At 31.6% G+C, this 18,253-nt stretch overlaps 3 protein-coding genes across 3 annotated transcripts; 1 reads left to right on the top strand and 2 right to left on the bottom strand.

The window, feature by feature from the left end:
- Nucleotides 1-1,528: 1,528 nt before the first annotated feature.
- On the bottom strand, nucleotides 1,529-1,732 carry OCT59_019682 (uncharacterized protein; the record flags this gene model as incomplete). The annotated part of the gene is made up of 1 exon (XM_066143702.1): nucleotides 1,529-1,732. One exon carries the CDS (start codon nucleotides 1,730-1,732, stop codon nucleotides 1,529-1,531), a length of 204 nt encoding a protein of 67 aa, XP_066005427.1.
- Nucleotides 1,733-2,578: 846 nt separating this feature from the next.
- OCT59_019681 (uncharacterized protein) lies at nucleotides 2,579-3,852 on the bottom strand (the record flags this gene model as incomplete). The annotated part of the gene is made up of 4 exons (XM_066143701.1): nucleotides 2,579-2,938; nucleotides 3,007-3,399; nucleotides 3,492-3,730; nucleotides 3,783-3,852. 4 exons carry the CDS (start codon nucleotides 3,850-3,852, stop codon nucleotides 2,579-2,581), a joined length of 1,062 nt encoding a protein of 353 aa, XP_066005426.1.
- A 719-nt stretch (nucleotides 3,853-4,571) lies between these two features.
- Nucleotides 4,572-5,198, top strand: OCT59_019680 (uncharacterized protein; the record flags this gene model as incomplete). Its single annotated transcript, XM_066143700.1, has 1 exon — nucleotides 4,572-5,198. The coding sequence occupies one exon, from the start codon at nucleotides 4,572-4,574 to the stop codon at nucleotides 5,196-5,198; it is 627 nt and encodes a 208-aa protein (XP_066005425.1).
- Nucleotides 5,199-18,253: the final 13,055 nt, after the last annotated feature.

Below are 18,253 nucleotides of genomic sequence, written 5' to 3'. Positions count from 1 at the left end.
GTCCTGGTTGGTGATCCCTGGTGGTTGATACCCACCATAAGGGGTGATCCTAGACAGAAGCCTGCTACTTCCTGTCCGAATGGTCACTACAAAGTATACCACTTGGGGTAAACAACTGTACTATCGGTGCTAGGTAATCGTGGGCTGTAGTGGCCTTTGAGTGAGACTTAGTACCTAAAATGGTGGTATGGAAGGGTACTAGATGGTTGATGTTACCTGTCAAAAGTCCTCCATGAAAGTAGATGCTCTCTAAAGGTCGTTAAATAAATTGAGTATCAGTATCATGCAATGGGTATAGGATGAGTAGGCGGCGTGTACCTAGCTTCAGATCAGCCTATAATGGCCCGATGGGGGATGTCTTCATAGTGGTGCTGTTACCTGAGGAATTAAGTACTCGGTATAATGGTTACCCATTGAAGATGATAGGACACAGACCCGAGATTAGTCTCATAAGAGGCAATGGGTGGTCTGGCCGTAAACACTAGCAAAGGAAAAGGATAAAACTACCACCATTCGATTCGTCTCAGTGAGACGATTCTAACAAGCTATGATACATCTTTCACTGGTCAGAATAGTCCATTTCGGCAAAATTTTAAATTGCCGAATGTTGGACGAAATTTGGTCTGACCTTAGCCGATCAGTACCAAAAAAATCGGCAACTAATTTTATAGGCGATTTGCACCGTAACGCCTGCCACTCGCAATTAGAAATTGGCAAAGTTTCGGAATTAGTTAAAAAAATCGGCTGTACATATCAATAAAATTCGAACCTGCCATGCAAATGAAATTCGTCATAAACAATCGACTATTCGTCTAAAAATCGATATTGATTTAAATTGCCGATTTGCAAAAATAAATAAAATCGACCATAATAATTTTGACGAAATTTAGCAAATTTAAGTTTTAAAACAGCGATTTTATTTCGATTGATTTACCAATTATTTTAATTAAATCGCAAAAATTTCCTACAAAAATAGTAAAAATTTCCTACGAAAATAATATGAAAATAATACTAAAATAATAAAAATTTCCTACGAAAATAATACGAAAATAATACTAAAATAATAAAAATTTCCTACGAAAATAATATGAAAATAATACTAAAATAATAAAATTTCCTACGAAAATAATATGAAAATAATACTAAAATAATAAAATTTCCTACGAAAATAATACGAAAATAATACTAAAATAATAAAAATTTCCTACGAAAATAATATGAAAATAATACTAAAATAATAAAATTTCCTACGAAAATAATACGAAAATAATACTAAAATAATAAAAATTTCCTACGAAAATAATATGAAAATAATACTAAAATAATAAAAATTTCCTACGAAAATAATATGAAAATAATACGAAAATAATAAAAATTTCCTACGAAAATAATACGAAAATGATAAAAAAATCCAATCCACAATTTCACAAAAAAACCCATAATTTTCAAAAAAAAAATCCAAAAAAAAACTGACGAATCAATCTAAAATTCGAAAAAAAGTTAGTATAACAAAAACTCAAAACAAAAATTAAAGTACAAATTTATACCATTTTTCTGTTTCATCTTCCGTTTCCGGCGATTCTTCCACTCCAATTGGTTCCGATTCTTCCACTCCAATTGGTTCCGATTCTTCCATTCCCGTTGGTTCCGAATCTTCTATTCCCGTTGGTTCCGAATCTTCTATTACCTCTATTTCGTCCATCTCCGCCGACACTTCCGCATCTTCCGCCATTATTAGATTATCCATCGTTTGAATCGGCATCTCCGGCTCAGAAAAGTCGGTATCGGCCGGCGTATTCTGCTCCACATAGGTCCAATTTGGAGCACCTCGTGGATGACGAGAGACGATATTATATATCTCATCGTCATAATTTCGCGTTCGTATCAGTTGTGCAGATTGAAGAGAGAAAGCGTGTTGGTCCAAGATATTTCGTAATAAATCTATTAACTATTATTAGAAAAAAAATCAATCCTATTACGAAAAAAATAAAACAAATAAAAAATAAAAAATAAAAATACGACAAATAAGTTATCGAACCTCTTCAGATCTCCAAGACGGATTATAAACATTGATATGTCTTTTACCGTCTGGTTGCTCCTCATCCGATTCAGAATACTCTGGAGAGTGATATCGGTTGTCGCTTAAAACATTCAAAAGTTCTTTTCGATCATAATTCTCCAGTTTTTCGTCATTTTTTGTCGAAAAGCGATTTTGCGCCTTTAACTCGTCGTGCTTTTTTCTATATTTAAAGTTTTGACGAATGATGAGATTTTTTTTTTTGAAATAATAAAGAAATTATTTACCTCATTTAACCGATTGTTTCGATGTAGACGACGATTATCTTTGTCTAAAGTGCCGCGTTGTTTATATAACAAACGCATCTCGCGATGTTTATGTAAAGCGGCGAAGCCAAGACTTGACTTGCCTGTATCGTGGAGTATACCTTGGCTTCATCGCTTCAATTAATCGAGGTATAATCTGTCGAAGAATTTCATCATTCGACTCACTGCTAAACTTTTCATCGTATATTAATTCTAGTTCAATCGGAAAAGTTTTTAGAATCGTCTTCATCTCAGCCTAAATTGAACAAAATATCGGTTTAGCGAGCGTTAAAAGCATACATTGAAAGAGGAATTTTAGACGAACCCTAGCTTCTTCTTCATCTACTTCCATTTCATCTTCAGAATCGCGCACAAGATTTTTTCCTTTCCCACGCTTTGTTGGTCGTTGATCCTCTTCAAATTCGATATCTTGAAGGTCAGATGAATGTCGGTGACGCAAGCCGTCGTTTTCCTGACTAAGTATATTGTTATACGATTGTAATTGGCCAACATCTAGCCGTAGGTCACGCAACTCGCCATTTGCATTATCGAGTTGCCGATTTAATTCGTCGATTCTTCCCCGTAAGTAGGCATTTTCTTCGGAGATCATACGTTTCTAAAAAACGTTAAAGTCGACCAGAACTCTAAAATGAATACAAAAGTCAATTGTAGCTCACCATTTACATCTCTAGTCCAATTACTACTATAAGGTTCACGTATAATTGGCGTTGATTCTCTCCTATATGGTTCGGCGATGCGTACATTGCTCCTATACGGTTCGGTGGTGCGTGTAATGGGCGTTAATTCCCTATGTATATTGATCCTATACGGTTCGCCTGTGCGTGTAATGGGCGTTAATTCCCTATGTACATTGCTCCTATATGGTTCGGCTGTGCGTGTAATGGGCGTTAATTCCCTATGTACGGTTACATTACAAATCGGTGGTACCATCCTGCTTTGTTGCGAGTACAAGCTGGATGGTACCACTAAGCGAAATGGCCCATTATCTTCCGAAGCTTCTGGTATCGACGTTTGTTTTTGAGTTTTGGTAGAACCAAAACCGGAAGCTGCGGATTCCTGTATCGACGTTTGTTTTTGAATTTTGGTAGAACTGGAACCGGAAGCTGCGGATTCCTGTATCGACGTTTGTTTTTGAGTTTTGGTAGTACCAGAACCGGAAGCTGCGGATTGTTATTTCGACGCTTGTTTTTGAGTTTTGGTAGTACCGGAACCAGAAGCTGCAGATTCCTGTTTCGACGCTTGTTTTTGAGTTTGGTAGAACTGGAACCGGAAGCTGCGGATTCCTGTATTGACGTTTGTTTTTGAGTTTTGGTAGAAACGGAACCGGAAGCTGCGGATTGTTGTTTCGACGCTTGTTTTTGAGTTTTGGTAGAACCAGAACCGGAAGCTGCGGATTGTTGTTTCGATATCGACGTTTGTTTGGGAGAATCGGAACTTACAAATTCCTGTGAAGAAGTTTGTTTGTGAGACTCTTGACGACTTTTTTCGACACTTTTTTCTCCAGATCATTTTATTCTTTATAGAGATTTTAATAAACAGAAGAATAGTAAAATTAGTAAATAAAGTAGAACTTTCTTTCAAAATGACGAAAAATATTGTTCGATTTATATAAAAGTTGATCAATATAAAAATGTATTGCAGATTTTATAAAAATTACGAGAATTGTTTATCGAAAAAATAAAATTATTTTTGCGAAAAAAATTCTATTAATGGAGCTTTATAAATTCAAAATAAGCTTTCCTGGGAAAAAGTTTATTTGATAAAAATAAAACCGAAATTTGATTTATAAGTTAATTAATCGTTAAAAAAAGTCTAATCGAAATTAAACTTTTATTAAATCAATTACTAAAGGATCAATTTAACCGAAATATTCAAATTAATTAAAAAAATTTCTCATGATTGAAAATTTAATTAAATCGACTAAATCAAAATCTCGAAATTAAACTTTTATTAAATCAATTGCTAACGGATCAATTTAACCGAAATTTTCAAATTAAAAAAATTTCTCATGATTGAAAATTTAATTAAATCGACTAAATCAAAATCTCAAAATTAAACTTTTATTAAATCAATTGCTAACAGATCAATTTAACCGAAATTTTCAAATTAAAAAAAAATTTCATAAAATTTTAATTTTCAAGAGAAAAATTGACTTCATTTGTCAAAATTTCGTTAAATTTTAAAGTACATATTAATTATAACCGATTCTTTATCAAATTTTATAAAACATGACGAGAAGAAGATCGATTAATCAAATTATGGGTTCGGAAAGGATAGCAAACCGACTATCTTCTAGAAGGTTTAGCAAAAAAAGAACCAAAGTCCCTTGTTATTGTGACAAATGTAATGGAAAACTGGTTGTAACACGAACCAAAATGCTTCACGAAGCGGCGGAAAACACAACTGACTCGAATCTTAATAGTGGTTTGGCTTCATTGTTACTAATTAATCAAGAAGAGGATTCGACAATAACTTCGTTAGAAGAAAATCCGATAAATGAAGATATTTTGATATCTCCATTAAATGAAGAAATTTCGGTAATAACTCTTTTTGAAGAAGATTCGACAACAATTCCATTAAATGAAAAAGATAATTCGACAACTCCAGAATACAACGAAAACGAATATATTTTTTTACCTCAAAGCCGTACAAGAAGCTACGCAAATCGCCCACAAATTATGCTCGAACATTCAGGAACAGAAGATTTGAGCAATTCTGATTATGAACAACATACTGATACTTCTTCTTCTGATGGCAATGAGTCAGATGATGGAACTTTTGCCGATACTTTTGAAAATTATTTACCGCCAGATTTTAAGTCATATCGAAGAGGAAGAAAAAACGACAATAGATGATAAATTTTCATGGATTTTATTGTGGATAATAATGACCTTTCGAAAAAAGTTCAATCTCCCTGAAACAGCGACCGAATCTCAACTAAAATTCATGAAAATAGTGTTAAAAGAAATCGGTGGAGACATTTACGATAGCTTTCCTGACTCTCTATATCTGGCAAGAACTCAACTTGGCCTGAAAGATCGTTTCCATAGTTTCGTGCCATGTCCGAAATGTCATAAATTATATAATAAGACAGACATGGACGAAATTCAAAAAAATGACAGTATCGGTATCATAAGATGCAGTCACATCGAATTTCCAAATTCTGCGTCTCGAAGGACGAAATCGTGTCAAACGGTCTTGGCTGAGAGAGAGGTTAAAAAGCCAGAATTAATATATCCGTTTGTACCGATTCATCAACAATTGGAAACTCTATATCGTCAGCCTCACTTTGAACGGTTACTTCGACATTGGTCAAATCGTCGACAATTCGATAACATACTGACCGATATATATGACGGTCAAATCTGGAAAACATTAAGAGAAACTGACGATGAAAATTCAGCCAAATTTTTCCGACCAGAAGTAGCCGATTCACATCTAGGACTAATGATAAACCTTGATTGGTTCCAGCCCTACGATGGTACATTTTATAGTATCGGGGTAATTTACGCGGCTGTCTGTAATTTACCCCGTGATATTCGGTTCAAGCGCGAAAATTTGCTGATTCTCGGTCTACTACCAGGACCGAACGAAGTAAGCTTGCACAAGATTAATCATTATATTGCGCCTATTGTCAATGAATTAGAGTTACTATGGAGTGGAATAACTTTAAATCGAACATTTGAGTGCCAAAACGGGAAAAATATTTGTGCGGCTTTAGTACTAATTTCGTGCGATATCCCTGCTGCTCGAAAAATATGCGGGCATATTTCAGCTTTGGTTTCTTGCCATCGGTGTATGAAACGAGCAAATTATGAAGACCACCAACATAATTTTGCAGGTATGGAGGATATGGAGAATTGGTTCATTACTCGTGATTCGACCGAACGTCGTCGGAATGCTCTTGCATGGCGAAGTTGCAATTCCACCAATTTAGAAGAAAGAATTTCGTTAGTGAAAAAGGGGTTAGGTGGTCGGAGTTACTTCGATTGCCGTACTTTTGGACCAATTCATTTTATTATTGTAGATCCAATGCACTGCTTATTCTTAAAAATTGCGAGGTGGATAATGAAGAGGATTTGGATCGACGAGGGTGTTTTAACCCCGAACGATCTAAAGAAGATTCAAGAAAAAATGAATCAATTCAAAATACCGGCTGATTTGGGACAAATTCCCGGGAATATTGAGCGCGGAGAAGGGTTTTCGAACTATATAGCCGATCAGTGGCGAATTTTCTTTATGATCTACGCAACTACCTCATTGTGGGAACATTTACCGTCAAAAGATCGAAAAATCTTGACACATTTCGTTAGAGTTTGTTCTATTTTAGTAAGCCGAATTTTAGAAATTGAATTAATGGAAGAAGCTCATGAGAGGCTAATTAAAATAATTAAGCTTATTGAAGTACACTATGGAAGAGTAAAAATTACGCCTAATCTTCACCTTTCACTCCATTTGTGCGATTGTTCGAATGATTTTGGTCCATTGTATGCATTTTGGTGTTTTTCATTTGAGCGTATGAATGGAATACTCGGTAAGATATTCTTTTTTTACTTTTTTTACTTTATTCGGATGTTTACATTGTTAGTCTTATTTTTAATAATTTTTAAGGCTTGTTGCCAACAAGTAATAGACAAATTGAACCGGAAATAATGCGTCTGATAATGAATGATAATCGAATTGGAGATATCATTAGTTCTGACATTCAAACGAAAGGCTTAGAATTGCTTGAAGATCGACCCACAACTGGTTCAATATTGGCTGCAGACCAATTTTCTTCAGATGAACTAGAGCGGTTTTGGCTAAATGCTAAAAACATACAGGAATCGACTATTACTGGATGTGAGCCGTTTCCTGGAGAAATGCTGAAGCCTAGTTCCGAAGCAATAATGACCGAATTAATGCTCGAACTGATGGTTGCTTTTTATAATGCTTCTTATATCGAAATGTACAAGTTTCGCAAACCAGCAGATGAAATTATCCAAGATTCTATAACAATTCGAGTAAAGATAAATCAATTTGGAAGATGCCGAATTGGTTCCGAAGTATTTGGCTCCGCAATGTCAGTTCGACATACAAAAAGCTCGTGTGTCCTAGCCAAATTTATAACTAGTGATGGGGAAGTCGACAGTTATCCTGGACAAATTCAATACTTCTTCAAACATACAGTCGACTTGCCAAATGGACAAATGGAACATAATTTGGCATATATTCGTTGGTATCGACCAGCTAGTACGAGTGAAAGTCGATATTATTTTCATATTGATGATGAAGACGAGAGCTGTAACGTCGAGTTGTGGAAATCTGAATTTTATGATGAAAGCCGCGATTGTATTATTCCTGTACATAATATCCTTTGTCGATTTATACCATCAAAATATCGAATTTCTACTCAGAGTAATGCTATTGAATATTTGGCGATTAATCCAATTAATCGCAAACTCCAAATTCGTTAATAATTAAGTGTTTTGGTAAAAATTGGCCGAATTATTTTTTTGATTTTTTAATTTTTATAATTACTTGACGAGAGACACGTTTATTAGACGAAATTTCATTTTACGAAAAGATTCTTTTGTAGTATTTTTATTATAATTACTTGACGAAAAACAAGACAAAATTCATTTTACAATAAAAATTTTCGTTAATGATTATGCACTGAATATAAACAATGTAAACAAAGTATAAAATTCGAATTAAAAAATAATGTTTTTTACTATTTGGCAAAATTGTGTCGATTTATGTGACCAATCGGCAAAATTTACTGAACGACCTTAAAGGAACAAGTTTTCGTATAACAATCGGTATAAGTCGATTTTTCATCAAAAGACTGAACGAGTTTTCGTTTAACAATCAGTATCAGTCGATTTGTGATTGATTTTACCGATTTTTGCCGTTGGTCAAAAAATGTGACGAATCACATGACCAATCGGCAAAAATTATGCCGAAAGCTCTTAACGGTCGAAAGTTTTGATTTCGACCAGTGTTTGTACGATTATTAGATGCCAAGTTATTTAATATATTCTTTATATAACTATGATTATAAATGGTTCTTTTTAATATAAGATTTTTGAGGATAGGTGTGATAGTGACTATAGATAGATTGTGACTATATAGGATAGATTTTAATAATAAAGTGTTTTGAACATTCAACTGGTGTGACTATATAGTAGAATGTGACTATAACGGGAGTGACTATAAAGGGAGTTGACTGTACCTGTTTTTCTATTCCCAGATTACCTAACCTTGATTCCCGATATGTTATTACTTGATATAGTGGTCCGATCCTATTTTTAGGACCCTGGATATCTAATATAAAGGTCATAATGGACTTTTGGCCAAAAACACCCCTTTTTGCTGAAACTCAAAAAATCGTTTTTTTGTAAATATCTCAGCATCCAGTAATTCAATTTTAATGATCTTTTTTTTATTTTGTAGCCCTCATTTAGCTCTACAATTTAAAAAAAAGTTCATCAAAATTGGACCACTGGATGCCGAGATATTTACAAAAAACGATTTTTTGAACCCTGAAAAATGGGCCAATCTGCCGAAAGTGTGACTTATGACCTGTTTTGGAGATATCCGGGGTCCTCTATTTTAAAGAGTCATCCGGATTCAATCCGAATCTTTACAGCCAATCCGAATGATGATCCGGATCAACAGATTCATCCTTTATTTAGGATCCATCCGGATTAATCCCATCCGATTTTAAGGATCCATCCTTTATTTCAGATCTATTCGGATGTATCCTAATCCGAAATTTAACGGATGATCCGTATAAATGAATTTATTAATTAATTACTTCTATTATTTATAAAGTTTTCAAGTTTTAAACAAATAAATAATAAAATTGTTAATATTTATAATATAATTGAATTTATTGAATTAAAGAAATAGTAAAATATTTTATTAGACTAACAAGAAAAAATACATTATGAAACTTAATGAAAAATTTATTCTAATTAAATTTCCCAAGTTTCGCCATCCCATTCTTTTGCAAAAACTTCCATTGAACGAATATTTCTTTTTAAAAATAACATTTGTCCTACCAAATTTGTATCCAAACGCGTTCTTTTTACTGTAATTAGATTACTAGCATGCGAGAATAGTCTTTCACTTGACACGGAAGTCGCAGGAATTCCAAGATATTTGCGGGCAATTTGTGATAATTTTGGAAAAATTTTTGCACAAATTCGCTACCAATCTAGTGGATTTTCCTCCTCCAATGCAACCGGCATTGCTAAGTAATTACTGACTTCATCAGTGGCTGCAAGTGATTTATCTTTTTTACTTTTAGTTTGACAGCGTTGACGGTATGCTTTTTGCGAGCGCAATGATGATTCTGCATCTGAAGAAGGCATAGTTACATTTGATGGCTCTACTGCAGGTGAGCGCGGTGTTGAGTTATTGGATTCCATTTCATTAAACTCATCACTAGAGCTCCGCACAGGTACGGGTCAATTCAGGTGACCCGTCAGGTCGACCTGAAATATCCAGGTCGGATTATCAAATTCACAATTCAGTATCGGGTCAGGTTACAAGTTTGACCCGACCTGATTACCCGTTAACCCGAAACTAAAGCTATAATTCAGCCGTAATGCTGTAGTGTCTTAATGCCATAATATCAATGCAGTAATGCTGTAATTCATGTAGATTTAATTGTTTAATAGTTTTAAATAAATGTTTATGATGTTTATTTTTTTTTATTTATAAAGTCATTTTTGCTAAGATCCGAGTTGTTAGTGTCCCTATTCCCTAAAATAGAAAAGAAAAAAACGTTTTTATAAAAACGTTTTAAAAAAAAAAAATTTTTTTTTTAAAAATAAAAAAACATACTTTTACGAAAGTCCAGTTTGTCTAAATCCAAAAGCTGGCGTTTCTGCAATAGAAAAGTGAGAACGTTTTTTAGGACATTTAAAGAAAAAAAAAATAAAAAAAACCTATTTTGAAAGTATGATTCATTCAAAACCAAGAAGTCAGCGTTCCTGTAATAGAAAAAAGAAAAAAAGTTTCGTTAGAAATATTTTTAAGACAAAAAAAAAAATTAAAAATAAAAAAATATACCTTTACTTTAAGTCAGGTTCGTCCAAATCCAAAAATCCGGCGTTCCTGCAATAAAAAAAAAGAAAAAAATGTTTCGTTAGAAATATTTTTAAAACAATAAAAATAAAAAAAAAACTAAAAAAAATACCTTTACAAAATCCAGTTCGTCCAAATCCAAAAAAAGCCAGCGTTCCTGCAATAGAAAAATTGAGTGAACGTTTCGTTAGAAACGTTTTTTAGACATTTAAAGAAAAAAATAAAAAAAAAACCTATTTGAAAGGCCATTCGTTCAAAACCAAAAATCTGGTGTTCCTGCAATTGAAAAAAGAAAAAATGTTTCTTTAGAAACGATTTTAAGACTAAATCTGATCAAAAAATCAAATCTTTAGTGTTATACGGCTTAATTAAGATATTAAACAACATATAAGGTATTAAAATACCAAATTAAATTCATTGTAATAAAAAATTTTATTATTGGAATTTAAAACTAAAATATATTTATTATTGTTATTGTTGTTATTATTAATACTATTATTACTATTATTATTACTATTATTATTACTACTATATTATATATTATTAGTTTTACGAATTACGAACCCAATTTTTTAAGCACATACATGCTTGGATACTTTCAGAGTTTAAGCATGATCGTCTTTTTGTAATAAGATCACTTCCGCCAGAAAAAATGCGTTCTACAGGTACACTTGTACTTATATATAAGAGAAAAATATATAAGAAATTAGATATATTATAATAATCGTATTAGATTAATTAATTAATTATTATTTACCTGGGATAGAAAGAAAGTCACGAGCCATACTTGAAAGACGTGGATAGTTTTTTTCATTAGCCTATATTTATATAATATTAAAAAGTGAATAATATATATTTAAAAGTTAAAAATAAATGCAAAAGTAATTTAATATTACCTTCCACCATTTCAAAGGTTCCATTTTTATATGTTCAACGGGTTTATTAAGATAATCTTCTACTTCATAATTATCAGAATTAATTTCGTCACCAGTTCCAAATATTTCATTAAAAAAATTATCTGTATCATTAATAAAATTTTCACCATCATTATCATTACTAATCATATTATTTGTTTCAAAATAATCATTATTATATGTATTTATATCAATGAATTCAGTTTCCCATTTTTCCTTTCTATAAAAATTAAGCTTTAACCTCGGGTCTAAAATTGAATAATAAATTAGAAAAAAATTATTTATTATAAATTGAAATATTAAAGATAAAAAAAAAATAAAGAAATTACTTGTTGCAATGGTATATGCATATGAATCGTCTGTTTTTGAATAATAAATTTTTAATTTTTCATAACCCTTTTGTATAGCATCACGTATATTTGAAATTCCACAATACTTTAAATCTTCTTTATCAAGTAAACTCTCAATATGATCGAAAAGTTTATTATATATAGGTACGGAAGATGACAATGTCACATATTTTGACATAGACATATATTCCGTGGCTCTGTAAAACTTCTAAAATTTCAATCATATTTTTATTAACATAAAATTTTAATTTTTAAACAAAAAAAACAGAGAACTTACTTCAAGTACACGATGCAGTTCTTTAATAATGTCCCACTCCTCAGTAGAAATAAAAAATTTATTTAAATCAGGTTCAAGTAATGTAAGATCGTTAATGGGCTAATAAAAATATTTATAAATAAATTAAATATTTTCTTATTTATAATTTACAATATAATAAATTTACTTACTTCTCGAAGTTTTAATATACGATCTAACATAAGATACGTTGAATTCCATCTTGTCTTGACGTCTAATATAACATTTAATGATTGAATTGAAAAGAATTCACAACGACGAGCAAATTTTTCCTTTTGTTGTGGTGAAGAACGAATTTTTACTATTAGTCGTCTTAGTTTTGGAATTATTTCTACATTAACATTATCTTCTTGTTCTTCTTGAGAAACTAGTTCTAATAATTCATCTTCCTCTTGAGCATCTCCAGCTTTTATGTTTTTCAAAATCTCCTGTACTGTCAGATTTATTATGTGAGCCAAACAACGTATATTATTTTTTTTGTGATCGAATTTAACTTCTTTTTGGCGACAGACATATTCAAGTTTTCTTAGAAATGTATTGTTGTTAGCGGCATTATCTGCCGTAATAGTTATTATCTATATTAAATAATGTAAGTGTTATTGTATTATATATCAAAATTTTTTATCCAAAAAAAATAAATAAAAAAAATAAGAAATTTATTACTTTTGTTAAAATATTAAAATCTTCATCAATACTTTTCAAAAATTCTTTTGCCAGGTTCTCACCAGAGTGAGAACCTGATAAATGTATAAAATCAACTAGGGTTTCTTTGAGACACCAATCAACGTCAACAAAATGGCATGTTATGCCTAAAAAAGCAATGTTATTCGTAGAAGTCTAACAATCCAAGGTGAAACTTAATTTTCCTAGAACGTTCTTAATTTAAAAAAAATAATATAATATAATATTTATAAATTTATATTTTTAAATTTAAAAACAAATATAATTTTAAAAGTAACTACTAACTTGCAACATATGTTTTACATCTATTCGATATTTGTTGTATAATTTTAAAACATCTTTCCGAACTGTGTCAGCTGAAGGAAGTTCAGCTTTTTCGTTGCATACTTTAACAAGTTCTTTAAATTCTTGACATTCTGTAACGGTAAATGGTTGATCGTCAATTGTTATCCAAATTGCTAGTTTTTCTCGAAAGATTTCATCGCTATATGGCTGTTAAAATGAGAGATAAAATAAATTAGTATTTTTAACGAAAAATGTAGTGGTAATATTTGTATATTTACAATTCTTTCATCAGTGTCTTGGGTTAGAAACTTTTTCATAAAATCCGCCTGCTTTTTAGTTGATGGATCAATTTTGTCCATATGACTCTTGAGATGCCTACTTAAGTTTCCCGTTGAACTGCAGGTTTTACCGTCCATTTTGTATTTAACGTTGCTATTAAATTAAGTAAATCATTTAATTTTTGTACATTTAATATAAAATATAAATATTAAATTCATTTCTTAGTTTACCTGCAATATTTACACCTCGCCCATTTTATACCATTATCATCTGTGATTTTTTCAAAGTGTGACCATACAAAGCTCCTATCTTTATTATCCTTATTATTTGTTTGGTCATTTTCATTTTCAGAAACGTCTGTTATTTCTTCCTCTCCTTCCGTTTCTTCCTCTTCTTCTGTTTCATCCTCTCCTTCTATTTCTTTCTTACTTTCCGTTTCTTTCTCTTCGTTATTTTCTTCTCTCTCTATTCTTCCTTCTTCTTCTTCCATTCTTCCTTCTTCTTCCTTTATTCTTCCTTCTTCTCTCTCTATTCTTCCTTCTTCTTCCTCTATTCTTCCTTCTTTTTTCCCCTCTACACTTTCTTCTGATTCTTCCTCTTCCATTTCTTCTTCATAACGAGTACGTTTTGAAGTAAAAGTATTTTTATTTTTATTGTAATTGTGCCGTTTTCGTTTAACCATTTAATTGTTTGAACTTTTTTTTTTTGGTTGAGGGATAAATAGATATTATACGAACATAGCTGATCATTTATCAAAAAGTCATCAAGCCACAAATCATAAATAAATTAGAAATATCGGTATGGTATAGCTATTATTAGTTAACGCGTTAAATTGATCTTTAACAGACCGTTTCATTAAACTTAATAAAAAAAATATTTGTTTTTCGGTCTTTTAACAGACCATTTTGTTAAAAAATAAATTAAAAATTTTTTTTCCAGTCTTTAATAGACTGTTTCATTAAATTTCGCCTCAAGAAAAATTGATTCAGAATCGGGAAAAGATCGACTCGAATCGAATGATCAGTTTGATTATCTGATCTTTTTTTTAATTAATTTTTTTTTGATTTCATGATTTTTCGGTTTTTTCTTTTTTTTACTTGCTTTATATATTCTTATTTCTTTAGGAACGGTCTCTTCTTTTAGAACGGTGATGATCAGGAATAGAGGTAAACGGGGATGGAGCGGGAGTGTGCGGATGTATTTATTAATTAAGAAACGTTCTAACGTTTCTTTTCTTTTTGTAGGATATACTATTAAGGGTTGACTTGACTTGTTTCGGTTTTTAATTATTAAAAAAATTATTTTTTTACAGAAATACTTTAGGAACCGTCACACGGACTTGAATACGTGAAAGAGTAAGTTAAGTATATGGTTTTCTTTTGTTATAGGAACGTCACTAACGTTCCTTTTTTTTTCTTTAGGTACTGGCATTCGGACTTGGAATTCTCTTGCGAAAGGGTAAGTTAAAAGGTGTGAGGGAAGGGAGGTTTGCTGTAGGAAGTAGGAATGTCACTGACATTCTTTTTTCTTTTTTTCTTTAGGAACTTGCATTCAGACTTGGAATTCTCTTGCGAAAGGGTAGGTTAAAGGGGGTGGGGAGGGTTTACTATAGTCATAATTGTTCGACGCAATCCATCAGAATTTTCTTCAGCAATTAATCCCCTTGAACCTTCAATTCTTTAAAGATTTTTGATGTTTAATATGTCCTGAAATTCTTCTCGTACATGACTGTGGTCGTGTTTGTATTTGTGTTTGTTACTGGTGGAGTTGAAGAAACAAACAGTGACGTTAATGGGGCCGAAGTAGTTTTTATTTTACTGGAACGTCACCAACGTTCCCTTTTTCTTTTTTTCTTTAGTAAATAGCATTGGACTTGAAATTCTTTTTATAAGTTTGTTAGTAAAGATCGGAAATGTTAGATGTTTGATAAATTATTATTGTTTTTTTAATAAAAAATTCTTTGTACGTAACATAAAATATTTAAAAAATAAATTACGTCAGTTACAAACGTCAGTATAAATATATTACGTTACGTCAATACGCGATTCGGCATTTGCTGTAATATAATCCAAACTAACCGATTGAATTTTAAAATTGTAAAAATTTTGATTTCGGAATTTGGATAAGTGTGAATTTAACTATCTTTTTAAGTAATTCAGTTATGAAACCTTTCGGTTTACCCGAAGTAACTGGGTTACCGAAGTGACCTGAATTTAACCCGAATACTTTCAGGTCAACAGGTCGGGTCGGGTCAGAACAGGTTACCCGACCTGAACCGACCCGAAAAAAAAATATTGGTTTGGGTTAACCAGGTAACCCGACCCAACCCGACCCATGCGGAGCTCTACTCATCACGAAGCTTTCGAATTATTTTTTCCTTTTCATCATTTAATACAAAATCCATTTCTTTATAACGAGGATCTAGTAAAGAAGCCATTAATCCTGCATCATGATGAATATTCCAGTAATAAAGCAAGGCATTGTATATATTATTTTTTACTTTTTCTATAGCTCCCTCAGTATTTAACGGATCTTTAATAGAAATCTTCTTTTTAGTAATATTACTTATAATTTCTTCATTATCGTTTTCTACATCTAAAATATCTTCTTCAAATACAGTATCCTCATTATAATAATCAATATCATTATCATTTGTATTATCCAATGGTGCTAAATTGAAAATAAGTTCATTAATACAAGGTATCATTTTACTGAGAGTTACATAAGTGCCTCCTGAAAATTCCCGAGTTGCTTCCTCAAATGGTAGTAAAACATCAACTAATTTATCTAATAAATCCCATTCATCCTCAGATAATAAAATTTTTCTTAATTTAATACCATCATTTTTGTCCTCTCTACTGGTACTTGTATATAAATCAGCTTGAAGTTGAATGATTGCATCCTTGAGATAAAAAAGATGATCCCAAGCGTAAAATGATGAATTCCAACGCGTTTGTACATCTTGTACACAACGCATTACATCTTCATATTTTAATTTGCGCTGAACTTCTTCCAATCTTTCTATTTGCTTCTGTGTTGAAAAAAAATTGATTAATCTCTTTACGCGCGCTATTAAAACTTCTACAGGTGCTAACCCTTTTCCAATTGCTAACTGAATTGTATGCGCAGTACAAGAAAGTCGTTGAATAGCTTCACACTGATTTTTTTTAATTAAAAAGGAAAATGCTGCCTTCATGTTTGAGCCGTTATCAGTAACAATTGCTGTTACACGTCCATTAAGATCCCATCTTGAAATACATTCATAAAGTAATTCAACAACAACATTTGCAGTATGGGGGGAAGGAGCATACTTTATTTCTAACATTACATCCTTAACTTCAAAATTCGGTGTAATCCACGTTGCAGTGATGCCAATATACCCATGTTTAGCTCTACTAGACCAAAGATCTGTAGTGAGAGATACCGATACGGCAGTTTCACTTAAAATGTTTTTTAAGTTTTGATTATTGTATCGAAAACTTTTAATTATCATTATTTTGATTTTTTGTTCTCCAGGTACTACAAATGAAGGATCAAATTGTGACATTTTTTCTTTATATGCTGGATTTGTGACGGTAGAAATAGGTTGGTCAGTAAGTAGCATCCATCTAAGGAGAGATTCTTCCTGTTGCTTTTGAATATGCTTAGGATGAGGATGATGAGATCGAGCATAATCAGTAATTTTGGTATTTCGCAACTAAGAAAGAACAATTAATTAATATTAAATTTAATATACTTTAAACATTTGGTGATTTAAATAAAATTTACCCTTTTATAATTATTTTCACCATCATGATTATCTTCGTCAATAATTTGGTGAATATCTCGTAAGTGTGCAATAAGATTTCCGGTTGAGCTCCCAGTATTCCGATACATTTGGCCACATCGATTACCATCTTTACTTAAAATGGTACAAATACGAGTTTCCTCTCCTTTTATATTAAATCCTTTTTCAAAATACTGTTTTGTAAATGATTGTTTTTTTCTTTTATTTACACCTTGACTTTTTTGACTACCACTTTCGGAGCTTCTTAAACTAATAAGAGAACCCGTATCTGTTTCTTTATCTTAATAAAAATTGATTAGAAATTGAAAATATTAATTATTGAAGTAATTATTAATCAGCATTACTGACTCCTTTATCAGCTAAAGAATTTCGTATATTATTATTATCATCATCCTCAATATGAATATAATCAAATTCGTCTGCCATCATTGATAATTGATAAATCAAATAATAATAATATTCTTGAGTTTATTTGTTATCGTTAGGAAAAATGTCTTTGAAAAAAAAATTTCGACTTCATTTAATTGTCTCGTGAAAATTAAATAAAAAAGGGAAATAAAAGGGGTAAGGGGTTAAGGGGCTATAAGTTATGATAGTACCTATGGCTCATGAGAAAATTTTCGAAATGGTAAATTAAAAAAAAAAATTTTTTAAATTTGAAAAAAAAAACGAAAAAAAAAAATATTTATCATCCGGATCGGCATCCTAGGATTACCATCCGGATTTATTAACGGATTTATCCGCCTAGAAATATCGGATACGGATATCCGACTCCAATCCGGATTGAAGGATCAATCCGGATTTATCAGATTTAGGATCGGACCACTAACTTGATAGCTAAAAAAAACCCCCCAAGCGTTGTAGATAAAATTAAAATCATATATTTCTAGGCATTATTACCATACATGAATCCATTCCAGGGTATCATAATTTTATGCTATATCAGATTGCCTTTATAAGTGCCAAAGGTATAAAAGATACAAAGTGTCTGTAATACCGATGGCATGATTCAGCAATCCATTGTGGCATACTATTTTTATGATACTCTAAAATGGATTCATTTGATAATTTAAGCCATTCATGCTCTAACCAAAAATGTAAAGCAAATAGTCAACTAGACATATTGTAAAGCTTTTCCTGCTATACGAAAAAATCTGGGACAACAGGTCTAACCAAAAGTCTAATCAAAAATCTGACCGAGGTCTAACCAAAAATGTATAGCAGGAAGGTAACTAGACATATT

This window comes from Rhizophagus irregularis, chromosome 29, assembly GCF_026210795.1.
Source record: "Rhizophagus irregularis chromosome 29, complete sequence".
Taxonomy (NCBI): Eukaryota; Fungi; Glomeromycota; class Glomeromycetes; order Glomerales; family Glomeraceae; genus Rhizophagus; species Rhizophagus irregularis.
Note: the sequence above shows the minus strand (reverse complement) of the source record. Positions and strands in the feature narration are given on the sequence as shown.